General features: G+C 36.7%; 2 protein-coding genes across 4 annotated transcripts; both read left to right on the top strand.

Annotated features, from left to right (window-relative positions):
- Positions 1-1,319: 1,319 nt before the first annotated feature.
- Positions 1,320-7,697, top strand: LOC107656487 (condensin complex subunit 2-like). Of its 3 annotated transcripts, none has more exons than XM_016444369.1 (19): positions 1,320-1,451; positions 1,878-2,099; positions 2,181-2,271; positions 2,371-2,460; positions 2,547-2,664; positions 2,744-2,761; positions 2,849-2,997; positions 4,147-4,336; positions 4,515-4,594; positions 4,813-5,012; positions 5,313-5,458; positions 5,574-5,680; positions 5,864-5,983; positions 6,155-6,262; positions 6,342-6,476; positions 6,599-6,709; positions 6,883-6,956; positions 7,090-7,165; positions 7,404-7,697. In XM_016444369.1, exons 2-19 carry the CDS (start codon positions 1,885-1,887, stop codon positions 7,461-7,463), a joined length of 2,088 nt encoding a protein of 695 aa, XP_016299855.1. In that variant the 5' UTR covers positions 1,320-1,451; positions 1,878-1,884; the 3' UTR covers positions 7,464-7,697. The 3 variants fall into 3 exon arrangements, with proteins under 3 accessions (XP_016299855.1, XP_016299854.1, XP_016299856.1); XM_016444368.1 differs by having other exon boundaries at positions 6,880-6,956; XM_016444370.1 differs by lacking the exon at positions 2,744-2,761 and having other exon boundaries at positions 6,880-6,956.
- A 646-nt stretch (positions 7,698-8,343) lies between these two features.
- Positions 8,344-12,080, top strand: LOC107656490 (vesicle-associated membrane protein 8-like). The gene is made up of 3 exons (XM_016444372.1): positions 8,344-8,528; positions 10,263-10,427; positions 10,915-12,080. Exons 1-3 carry the CDS (start codon positions 8,502-8,504, stop codon positions 11,095-11,097), a joined length of 375 nt encoding a protein of 124 aa, XP_016299858.1. The 5' UTR covers positions 8,344-8,501; the 3' UTR covers positions 11,098-12,080.
- Positions 12,081-12,335: the final 255 nt, after the last annotated feature.

Here is a 12,335-nt window from a genome sequence, read left to right as displayed (position 1 = left end):
TATAATATAATAGGGTAAGACGGGGTAAGATGCAAAATGTACAATTTTTTTCCTATGACCGTAGACGGCACAAAATCTAATCTCAACACTTCTGATAAATGGCTATTTTGCCATTTCATCTGAATGTCAACATTTGTGAGATTTAGTCAGTCAAAACTGTTTTGAGGTTAATTGACCTAATTTTGTGTCTCTGGAAAATAGTGATCTATGATATTGTATTATGCTGAATATTACAGGTTTTTGTGTCTACAGGTGTTTTGCTAATTAAGGATTTGTGGACACATTTGTACATTTGTGGAGTAAAAATTGTAGTTTTTATTTTAATATACAAACAGTAAATACATACATACATATATATAGACCCTTGGGGTTAGATGTCCCCCCAGAATTGCACAGAAGGTCCCAAGTGGCATGTTGTTACTAGTGTTATTATTTTTAAATTGAATACTTCTTGTAAATAATGGGGTTATTATATATATCTGCTTTCATTAAAACCTATAGGCTACGTAATTGAAATCATTCAATTTGCATTCATAGTGTTGCTATTATGACATATCTTCAATTAATAAATGGGCAATTAAAGAAGTGAATATTCACATGCCTGTATATAAGTTATAGAATAAATTTACCTTTCAGATTAATCTCCTTTACTGGGATTTCTTCCCCCATTTTACCCTATAATGTAGCCTAATATGAATAATCTAAAGATCAAAAGAATAAAATGTCGTTCGAATATTTAGGTGCATCAAACAAATATATATGCGTTTCTCTCTAAAACTTAGGCTACTCTCTATGAGTAATAGTGATGTTTTCAGCAACTACCTGACCTTCAGAACCAGACTGTCAGATTGGAATGTTTTTTTGACACTCTAATCATTAGGTTGAAATACTAGGAATAATGGACAGAAACGCGAATTTTCAGACATTTTCTGCGATTTTACTGCCATCTAGCGAACAACGAGAAATCCATCAGTTTTGTAGTTTACACCGGTCAACAATACAATACTACAATACTACAATACAGAAGTTGGTGGGATGCTGCTATCTCATATTGCATTTACTACTGAATTCCAATATTACCTTCTTGAAATCTATAGAAATAAAATAAAGTTCATTGTTCAATGGCATTACTTTAGATATGTTTATAATTCACGTTTACATTTTTAACGCATACTAATTAAATAAAACAAATATAATCTATAAGCAAATGTATGTAATCAGATAAAATATGTATTGTACTGACCGTTATTGTGGAATAAAATGAAAGTATTAAGTATTTTGCGTGCAATCTCACTTTTACGCAAAGACTGTACTTTGTTTTACGCCTGTACGTATGACATCACTGATGACGCGTGTAACCGTTCGGCGCTAATTTTCAAATGGTGTCTCAACAGACGGAACAGAGAACCTTTGGATCAGTAGTACTGCTTAAAATCGTCAGATAATCGCAGGTAACTTTAACTTTTATTGTTTGTACTTCCTCTGGGGTGCGTTTTCAAAGCCAGTTTATAATTTCAGTTTGTTTAGTTTTCCGAAGCGTGCTTAGCGCTAACTTAGCTAACAAGGGCTCATAAAACGCTGTACTGAATCCTGAAACTGAAGTGTTTGCTTGTATGACTTTCGATTTTGGAAATTAGCTCTAGGATTATAAACTTATGATTTGATATAACTTTCCTATTGTGGATATGTTTGTTAGCTATTCGTTCTCATCTGAAGCAGCTCAATAAATGTTACTAGACGTTGTTTACATGGCGAGGTCTCCGGATTAACCCGTGTTGACGTAGACCAAATGTAACGTTACTATTTAGCAGACTGCACTTGATGAAAACGCTCCGTGGTGTTGTATGGATATATAACAAACTAATATTGTTTAATAGTTTCGTTATGAGCGCATTCAGTACCCCGACTACATCCCGGCCACGACAGTGGTCCTCCCCGGCAATAGGACACAAAGGCGCTCTGTCAGCCACCAGCACACCTCTGCTGGACAATATCCAGGGAAACGATGATGAACAGGAGAGACGTCAAAGACGCAGATCCAGGGTCATCGACCTTCACGGAGTGGCCGACTCCTCCATTAACGAGGCCGTTAGCCACAGGTAGGTTGAAATCCCGGTGTTCAGCTGCAAAATGAAAATAAGACAGAGTACAAACTTGTGTTTTTTTCTTCTTTACCATAGTTTTACAGGCACACCTGCTGCTGTCCCTAAGCTGTCATCCGCACAGATATCTGAGCATTATTCAACCTGCATCAAGCTTTCCACTGAAAATGTGAGTTGATATTTATGTACGCTGCACTTTACTGTGTTTTCCTGTTTTGTGTGCATCTGAAATGCAGCAGGACTATGACTTGTCGCCTTACCTTTGCAGAAAATTACGACAAAGAATGCATTTGGTCTACACCTCATTGATTACATGGCAGACATTCTCAAGCAGAAAGACTCAGAGCTCAACTTCAAGGTAGAAACTCATTGAATTTGTATTGAGCACCAGTTTACATGCTTTATTGGAAACGGTATCGCAGCTGTATTTGTGGGTTTACCTAGGTGGCAGCGGGGACCCTGGATGCCAGCACAAAAATCTATGCAGTGAGGGTGGATGCGGTCCACGCTGATGCTTACAGAGTCCTGGGAGGCTTGGGATCTGAGACCAAACCAAAAGAGAGTGAGTATTTGTTCATGTCATGTGTTTGCTTGAATATTACGAGAACGTAGAAAACACAAGTTTTTTTTTTTTGCTTTAGGTCGGAGAGGTCAGAGAGGTGATCATTGTCTTCCTGGTGGATGAATGGTGTCATACTCTGTCCTAGGACCCTGCACAGTATTACTAAATTCTCATCTCATTCTAGGTCAAGATGGTGAGGAGGAGGCTGAGGTAGCTGAGGATGGTCAGAGCGAGCAGGTGGCTGCTAAACGGATTAAGAAAAGACCTCAGAAGAAGACAGTGGAGCAGAACCTCAGTAACATCAATCTCTCTGAATCAGAGATGAAGTGTGAGGTGAATAATATGACTGATGATAAGACAAGTCAAATTTATTTGTATGGCACTTCTCACAATACACATGGTTTCAAAGCAGCTTTATAGAAAATTGTGATATTAATGTTTATGATATCTTATATACCACATAATTGCATTCGGCACATTAGAGCTGGGTGATAATATAGTTTACAAGCAATCAAATAGTTGAGATGTGCCGCATAGTAAATATCGCCCAATGTGAGTATACTGTATGCATTCAAATAAAGTTGGACATACTTGTGTGTATCAAACTTTATATAATAGCTTGGTGATAATGTAGTTACATTTTGCAGCTAAATAAATCAGGTAGTTTAGATTTTCTATATAGTGTATATATTGTTTTACTGCATGTATGCGGATAAAGTTGGATATAATATATACAGTGGGTACGGAAAGTATTCAGACCCCCTTCAATTTTTCACTCTTTGTTATATTGCAGCCATTTGCTAAAATCATTTAAGTTAATTTTTTTTCCTCATTAATGTACACACAGCACCCCATATTGACAGAAAAACACAGAATCGTTGACATTTTTGCAGATTTATTAAAAAAGAAAAACTGAAATATCACATGGTCCTAAGTATTCAAAAGAGTGAAAAATTGAAGGGGGGGGGGGGCTGAATACTTTCCGTACCCACTGTATATCAAACTATTCAGCTAATATATACCAAACTTAATGTATTACTTGGCGATAATAAAGCTTACTTTTTTTTGACGATATCCTTCTTATTTTGCAACATGGAAGTAAGCTGTTTTCTGTGAATGTTTGAAACTTGTAATTAGCTACAATTGCGCTACAATCCATTGTGTTTGAGTACATTAAAATAACATAAGAAATACCAATTTGCAATATCGAGCAGCATAACCTGCTGTTTTGTACAGCTAAAAATAACTAAAAGCGGATGCCTCGCACATTCAGGTTACAAATGGCCGCTCCCACTCTTGTGTTAAAAAGAAGGTAGATAACAATCAAGTAGTTGAGAATTCCTGTACTGTACATATACTGAAAAATGTAACTTTCTTGGGTGTGTTTCTTTTAATGTCTTAAGTTATTTTATGTTGTGAGGACCCCAAGCATTTTTGAAGGTGGCATAATCTACAGGAATCCCTAAAACATTCTTTGTGCAGGTTGACCCCATGTTCCAGCGCATGGCTGCTTCCTTCGATGAGAATAGTACAGCAGGAGTGTTCCTCTCCGTGCTGTTCAGTGAAGACAGTCGCTGTGAGCTGCGCTTTCCTTCACATATGACCTTGCTGAAGTCACAGCCGCCACCTGTGCAGGTGCCCCATCAACATGTTCCTGCCTCACCGTTTATAGGTAAATCAGCTTTGCACATCACACTCTGTTCAAAGTCATGGGACAGTTTACTTTTGGGTTTACTAAGTAATATTCTGTATTCATAGCCTAAATGTTTCTGCACGTGTTGTGAGCTACAACCACACTGAGTTGTTTGACAACATGAGGGAATGGAATCGTGCCTTTTTGATTCTTCCAGGTCATCTAAAGACACTAGAGGACAGGCCAATTTGTCCATCCTTAAAGGATTTCTCCTTTACTAGATGGACTCCTGAGCAGGTGAAACCCTTTTGAATCTTTTATTTATTTATTTTTTGATACTGAGGCTTTTTTCTTTCAGAATTCTTTGAAATTCAAAAGAACAGCGTTTTTTTTTTAGAAATCTTTTGTAACATTATAATTGTCTTTACTCTCACTTTCAAATTCTTAAAGTAGTGTAAGTGTGATATCAAGTGTTTTATATTGATGTGATTCTCTCTTTCATATTGTTAATATAGACCACAAACCTCAACCAGCTGCTTGAGAAGATGAAGCAGGGAGAGCATGCATTCGATGTCAATGCAGACATTGAGCCGGATGAGGGTCCAGATTTTGGGGATAATTTTGATGCAGATGTAGAAGTGGAAGAGGGCAGACAGGGAGACTGTGAGGAGTTTAAGGAACACAGAGAAACTTATTCAAAGAGCCCTCAGAAAGGGTTAGTACTTACGTGTTTTGCACCAAAGTGTTTGCTAATTTTTGCATTGCAAACAGACGGTTTCACACTCTGTTCACAATGAGTGAATAGTTGCGGCTCAATATTGTACATTTTCACTTATTTAGACATCATTCCGAAGACTGTCAAACCTAAGCTTGACCTGACCTTAGCTGCTACATTGTCATGTAGTATTTTATATCTCTGACTATTCAGAATAACCCATTTATTTGCATCAGAATTTCCTCTGTGCTGTTTTATGTCATGTCTATTCACTGTGAGGTGTATTTGTGCTATTAACAGAGGCGTTATTCCTATTGGCAAGGTGGATATTGCCACTATGTGTCAGCAGTTGTCTGATCAGCCCAGAGAGTATTCGTACTTCAGTCCCAGGACCATGGCCACCTGGGTCGGGCCTGGTTACTGGCTCTTCAAACCTGGACATCGGCGTAAGTCATAGATTAGCCTATGAGTGTATAAATCCTAGTGTTGATTTTATCACTTTCTTAATTTCTTGCTTTCTTTGTGCCATTTTTGACCCAATTTCTAATTTATCCTATCTAGAGGATCACAAACCAGACAAAGAACCTCGGAAGCGAGCACCAAAGAATCCTCTCGTAATTGACTTTAAAGGAGATATCAACTTTCATAATTACTTTCGGACAACTAGAGTACGTTTGCATTTGCTAATTCTCATATTATGTATTTTCATGACTTCCCTAATAGACAAAAGCTTTATAACAGCGATTCATACAATACTATTTAATCCCTCTAGCAAAAACTGTTAAAGCTTTTAAAAGTAAGCAGCAGATTACTTGGCGACAAACTGACAATGATATGCTTGTTATTTCCAGGCAGCTACCACTATTAGTAAATCAGCTTTGAACAGCAGCAATAAGAAAACCACGCTTCCAGCAGACTTCCAATATCCACCCAGTAATCTGTCACAGCTCAGCCTCAAACCCTCCAACACAGTAAGTTCATGAATGTTTAATATTCCTGTCTGCATTGCTGTGTACACTTCAGAATATCAGTTGTGGCAAATCTAAAACAACATTAGAAGAATGCTGCACAGGAGATTGACTGCCAGATTGGTTCATTTTATTCATCTTTCAAATATAGCTATAATTATTTTCTTACTCCAGCTCAGTGCAGAAGGAAAGAAGAGATTATCGGGAGAGCTGGGTGAGGACATAGGAGAGTATGATTACAACAACGCCAATGACACCGCCAACTTCTGTCCTGGTCTTCAGGTACACCACACAGTACTGTTAAATGTCATAGGTAGTCATGAAGATGGTCTCTTTAACAGTTAGTGTTTTCTGTGAACAGGAAGGGGACAGTGAGGATGCTGAAGGCTTTGGGGGATCCGATGAATCCCAAACAGACCAACCGACCCCTTTCTCTCTGGACACAGGTGACATCTCTACATACGGAGAGGACTGTCTCGTGCCTGAGCCTCACAAGGTAAGATGAGAGTAGAGATGTTGGGCTACTACACTACACTACACAGTTGTTATTATTAGTTTTTACTTCAGTTGTTTTGGGTGGATAATGCATGAATTAATTGTATTTGTTATTTGCTCTAGGTAAACACAATTGAGATAAACTATGCCAAGATGGCCAAGAAGATGGACATGAAGAAGCTGAAGACCACTATGTGGGGTCTCCTAACAGAGAGTCCTGAAAAACCAGCAAAGGTTTGTAATTGTACCTTTCTGAGCTTAGTAAAGCTCTTTTATTTTTATTTTTCAGTGTGTTTTTAGTTAAGTTTAGAAGTTACCCTTTTTTCTTAATTATTGCACATTTCTTGTGACTAGTTGATTTATATATATATTTTTAAATAACATACTTAAATGACCATATCTAGCAGGTGGACAGTGAGGACACGACGGAAGTACCTGGAGAAAAATCATTCAGCCAGTCTGTCAGGAATCTTGTACAAAGGTACAGTTTTTCAAAACTTGGCACTATGTATCTTTTCACTGTTCCTGCTCATGGAAGAAATACTATCTAAGGATCTACATTTTTCTTCCGTGTTCTGTACATACATTTCTCTTTTCTCTTTTTTTTTTTCCAGGCTTCCCTCCACCATGGCTACCAATCTCTCAGTTCCTTTGGCTTTTGTGGCACTTCTGCACTTGGCTAATGAGAAAGTGGGTACTTTCTGCTATATATGATTTCAAAAACTAATGTAGATGGAGGTCTGTTTAAATGTCAGTGTTGATTTAATATTAGCATGTTGTCTATTGTTTATAATTATGTGTCTTGCATTATTATGCATTGAATGTTTTGTAGCTTACATGAGGAAACATGTTTTACATATTTGTGATCTCCTGAATTATCACAACATTTGATTGCTGTAAATCTAAAAGCTCTTCTTTCCATCAACAGAACTTGGAGCTGCACAAGATTGACTGCATGACCGATATCATCATTAAACAAGGCCACTGAAAACTGATACAGAACTTTCATACAAAAATCTTTTTGTATCAAAATGTAAATGCAGATTCTTATGTTCTTCATGTCATGTAAAATACCTATCTGTGGCCAAAACAGTATAGTCAAGAGAAGGATGATGTCAGGATCATGTTAAAAAAGTTGTACAGGGAACTAGCACAGAATTGTTTTTCTGAGTGAAACTGAAAGTTGTCAAAAGCATGTACCAGGAAAAGAAAAAAAAAAAACGCAGGGTGCAGCATGAATAATGATTGCTTTGAAGATTGGCCTGTTTTAATAACTTGGCTTAGGTGCTTCAGTAATAGTAAATATTAAGTTACTGTTGTCAGTGTCCATTTTTTAAAAATGTTTTATTTAAATTGTAAAACTTCATTTTATAACTTGAGGTTTCTTTTAGATGTATGTTAGACGTGATTTTGAAAAATAAAAGTTATCAAAGTATTGTATAATTATTTATCTGTATATGTATTGTTTTATGTGTGGTGTTGTCATTTTGGAATTGTATGGTGCTCGAGATAAATACATGTAATGCTTGAGGCATTTAGGTGGAGCCAATTATTACTGGCGGAAGAAAAGAGTAGTTTCGTTCATAGGAGTCTAATCGTTTTACCCTAATAATGTTAAGACCACTACTTTGAAAACAATTTCATGACAAAGAACACTGAAAAAAAAAATCACATTAGCATTTTTAGAAAAGTCAGTGACTGGCCTTACGAGAACAATCTTGTCATACCTGCAGTGCAGAAATGTTGATGGCTTGATAAGAGTGCGCTCTCACCTTACAGGTGTTTATGCGTCACCAATCCAGCGCCCTCTTGAGGATGTTATGGGAAGTGGCGCTACAGAGGTGGACCAAAGCCAAGCAGCCAACTCATTCGCTGGAGGAAAAGACTGAATTAGAGACCAGGAAGTGTTGACGCGGTTTACATCTGTTGGTCATTCGAAGAAACAGTTACAAACATTTTAACTTTAAAGGATAAAGCGTAACATTTTTCACCCCCGTGGAGTAAATTAAAACACCAAACTGAAATCATGGGGTTGGCTGATCCAAATAGTACGGTAAGTTACGAAATTAACGATAGTCAGCAGCAGGTGATTATTGTTGCATCGCTTATTGAATTTAAAACTAACTAACCTGCTGTGTAAATCCAGTTCCTATCTGTGTCCATGTATATCATATTATTTTTTAGTTGTAGAAAAGTTTACGCTCGAGCAGGTTGATATTTTTTTTACATTTTAGTTTTACTGGTTGATGTGGGTTGGCGTAGGCTACTCAAAACAGGGCGAAGCTCGTTTTTCAAGTTATAGCCTACTTAGTTTCTGCTTTCCTGTTGAGTGTTAACGTCGCTAATTTGGTTAGGATTTCTAAAACAGATATGCTGTTTAGATGATACTTTTATACTTAAGCTTCGTCCAGTTTGCATTGCAACTTTCTTGTACAGATTTGTTTACACAGATGGATTGAATTTACCTTGAGCTGTGAAGCATAACCGGTTTACAAGGCACAACCGACTGTTGGTTAGTTAATGGTTAATTAATTTTAAATGGTTACTTAATTTAAACATGTTGTAACTACAGTTTATAAATTTGCTGATCACACGTCCCCTTTGACAGTTGAATTGAGCCATAAGTGTGAGATCCGCATGCCGGGTTGCTTCAAATGAAGTTGATCAACAGTCAAACATTTTTGTTTTTTAATAATTTAAAAAGTACCACAATACAAGACATCATTTCTGTTTTTTTATGTGAGACTGTGGTTAAAATAACGTTCGACTGGACGTTTAAAATTGTGATGTTTGTTCTTGAAAACATTGGGATGCTGGTATTAGAGGGACTTTAAGGTCACCAGCCAGTGACTTGAATAGAAAGGGTAAGACCTGTTTTTATACAGTCTATGGGTAGGGCAGGTAGTGACACAGCATTGCTTTTGGTTTCTTGGTAACACCTTTTGTTTATGAAGTTTCAGCTGTGCGAGAGAACTTAATGGTGTTTAACGTGGCTAAAAAAAAACACAATTTACTGTCCTGAGTACCCAAATGTCAAAATGAACAATGCAAAAGATGGTTATTGTTACAGTACTTTATTGGTGTTTCGATGTGTGAATGTGGTAAAGCTGTCTTGTTGCATCGCTGTTGTCAATATCATTGGTGTGATCTCACATCTAAAGGCATTACTGAGCACTGTTTTTCATAGAATGTATCGTAGTTCTTTTAATTGAGATCGATTATTTTATTGAATATAGAAATGGACAGCACTGTATAACAGTAATTACTGAATGTTTTTAATAGCATAAATCATTAATTTTCTTATATCAGAATGATTAAATTTAGCTCTCCGTATATTCATATGCATGTAAAAATCATACAAAGACGAGGTTTTGATGTTAATGCACACTTTTTTATGTGTATGTAAATGAGTGTATATTATGCAGTGTTTCACACATACACACATTATTTATATCATATTTTAGATCTCCTCATACCGAACAACTTTGCCTCAAGAACCACTGCTGTCAATAAAATCGTTCATTACATATTTGAGAACTAGTCTTAGTTTTATTGATCAACCTCAACAAAACCAGTGTATTACAAATCTCTGAATTCCCTAGATAAATAATTATCAAAACAATTTTGAACTTTGGTATTTGGATGGATATAACAGGGCAAGTAATTGTATGCACTTTATAACTTATGTTTATGGGCTTTTGCACAACAGAACTTTTTACAAACTTTCCAGATTTTCATAACTATGTATGCTTGGAGCCATTTAGATTTTTAATTCCTCTCAATGCAGGAGCCAAGAGAAGGAGAGTCTTCACAGGAGGTGGATCCAGTTAAATCTCTGCAGTCTCAAGTGGATGGGGTCAAGGATATTATGACCCAGAATGTAGATCGGATCCTGGCCCGTGGAGAAAGACTGGATGATCTGATGGGCAAATCTGAAGACCTGCAAGCTGGGGTGTGTCTTTCAGTACAAAAATATTACATATTACAGCTGTAATCCCAGCACACTGTTTTTGTAAAACTCTTGTGTTCACAAAAGCTGCATTTATTTGATAAAATAAATGTTTTCTATTGTAATATATATTTTATAAAGTAAATAATTATTTAATGGCAAAGCTGAATTTTCAGCATTCATTACTCCAGTCTTCAGTGTCACATGATCCTTCAGAAATCATTCTAATATGCTGATTTGGTGCTCGAGAAACATTAGGATACTTATCATTGTTAAAAATAGTTGCGCTTCCATTTATAATGAATAGAAAGTTCAAAAGAACAGCATTTATTCTAAATATTTTGTAACATTATACTTTACTGTATGTTGTGATCAATTTAACTTGCTGAATGTTACTTTCCCCAAACCTTTAACTGATAGGGTAATGTATGCAGCCATAGTGAGTCCCACACTAGTTGACATTGTACTGGTCTTTTTTCCTGCTTCTTAGGCCCAGAACTTCAAGCACACCTCTCAGAAGGTTGCTCGTGCCTACTGGTGGAAGAACGTGAAGCTGATTGTGGTTATTGTTGTGATAGTCCTCATCATTGTACTGATTGTCATATTCCTTGCTACTGGTGTGATCCCGACCAGTGCACCTGCACCCAAACCTCCCACTGTGAGACCACCATAAGATTTCTATCAGTTACAAACGCTCACACATACACATACAGATATATGCAACCATGTCCACACACCAACACAATTCATAACTCCAGGAATTCACACACATCATACACACACATACCTTTTATTTGCACATTTTGCTCATGTACCTTCATATCTCATGGTATCACACCACCTTATAATGAGTAGCTTCCATAATGACAGCTTCGAAACCTTGAAGTGGAGGATTTTAAAAAGTCTATAGACACATTGCTGTCTATTTTCATACTTCTCTCCTTCTGAAAGGTCAATCTAGTGGCCACTTCAGCTGTCTTTATGGTTCTCTAAAGCCGGATAAAATGCCACAACTGTAAAAGTACTTGCAATATTGTTCATAATGAAGGGACCCTTGAAATAGTCATATACTGGCATTGATCCAGCGAAGGTAATGGGTGAAAGTTCTATCTATTGAATTATGAAGTATATTTAAGACTTATATTAGATTACATAAGATGTTACTTGTAATTATGGAATACTTTTAGATCTTCAAGTGTCTCTATTTTGTATTTGATGGGTCACTGTCTTTGTGCTTTTGCCTACAATTATGTTATTTGTATAAGGTCAAACAAGAATGTGTTCTTACAACTGTTGCATTACCCAAACACACCATTTCATTGAGGAAATTATACAATTGTAAGATGTTTGGGTTAATTTTTCTGTCATAAATCTTTACTGAAAATTGGCAATGCCCCAAACTTCAAAACAGACAGATTTTCGTCCTATAGAATGAATTAACATTTTTTTAATGGAACAAGAGCACCTGAACAAGGTCATTTAGATAGGAATGATGGATATTTTCTGTGTCCTCATAAATCACTGCATTATATTTGACATGTAGTGTAACACTTGCACTGTACCGCATACAGTTAGTACTGTAATCAGAATTTGAGTGTACTGCATCAAAAGTTTGGCCTTGCACTGTTGGAGCTTAATAAAACCCAAGACGCATAACTTGTTCCTGTTTTGAAAACAGGAGGACTGTTTTAGAGTCTGTACTGTAATTTTCAGTTTGCGGTTTTTATTGAAAAATGCTAACACTTTTTACATGTCTCAATTCAGCCAATGAAATCACTTCTCTGAATGTTCTTGTTGGTTGATCTTAAATTAGTCTGCTGGGTAGCTTTATGCAGTTTGCTTTGGAGAGGTCAAGGCATTGGATGTCTATATGTAGTCAGAATGACTTAGACCAGGAGTGCCCAACCCTGC

The sequence above is a fragment of the Sinocyclocheilus anshuiensis genome, unplaced genomic scaffold, assembly GCF_001515605.1.
Source record: "Sinocyclocheilus anshuiensis isolate Anshui unplaced genomic scaffold, SAMN03320099.WGS_v1.1 scaffold1931, whole genome shotgun sequence".
Classification (NCBI taxonomy): domain Eukaryota; kingdom Metazoa; phylum Chordata; class Actinopteri; order Cypriniformes; family Cyprinidae; genus Sinocyclocheilus; species Sinocyclocheilus anshuiensis.
This window is presented reverse-complemented; position numbering and strand designations above follow the sequence as displayed.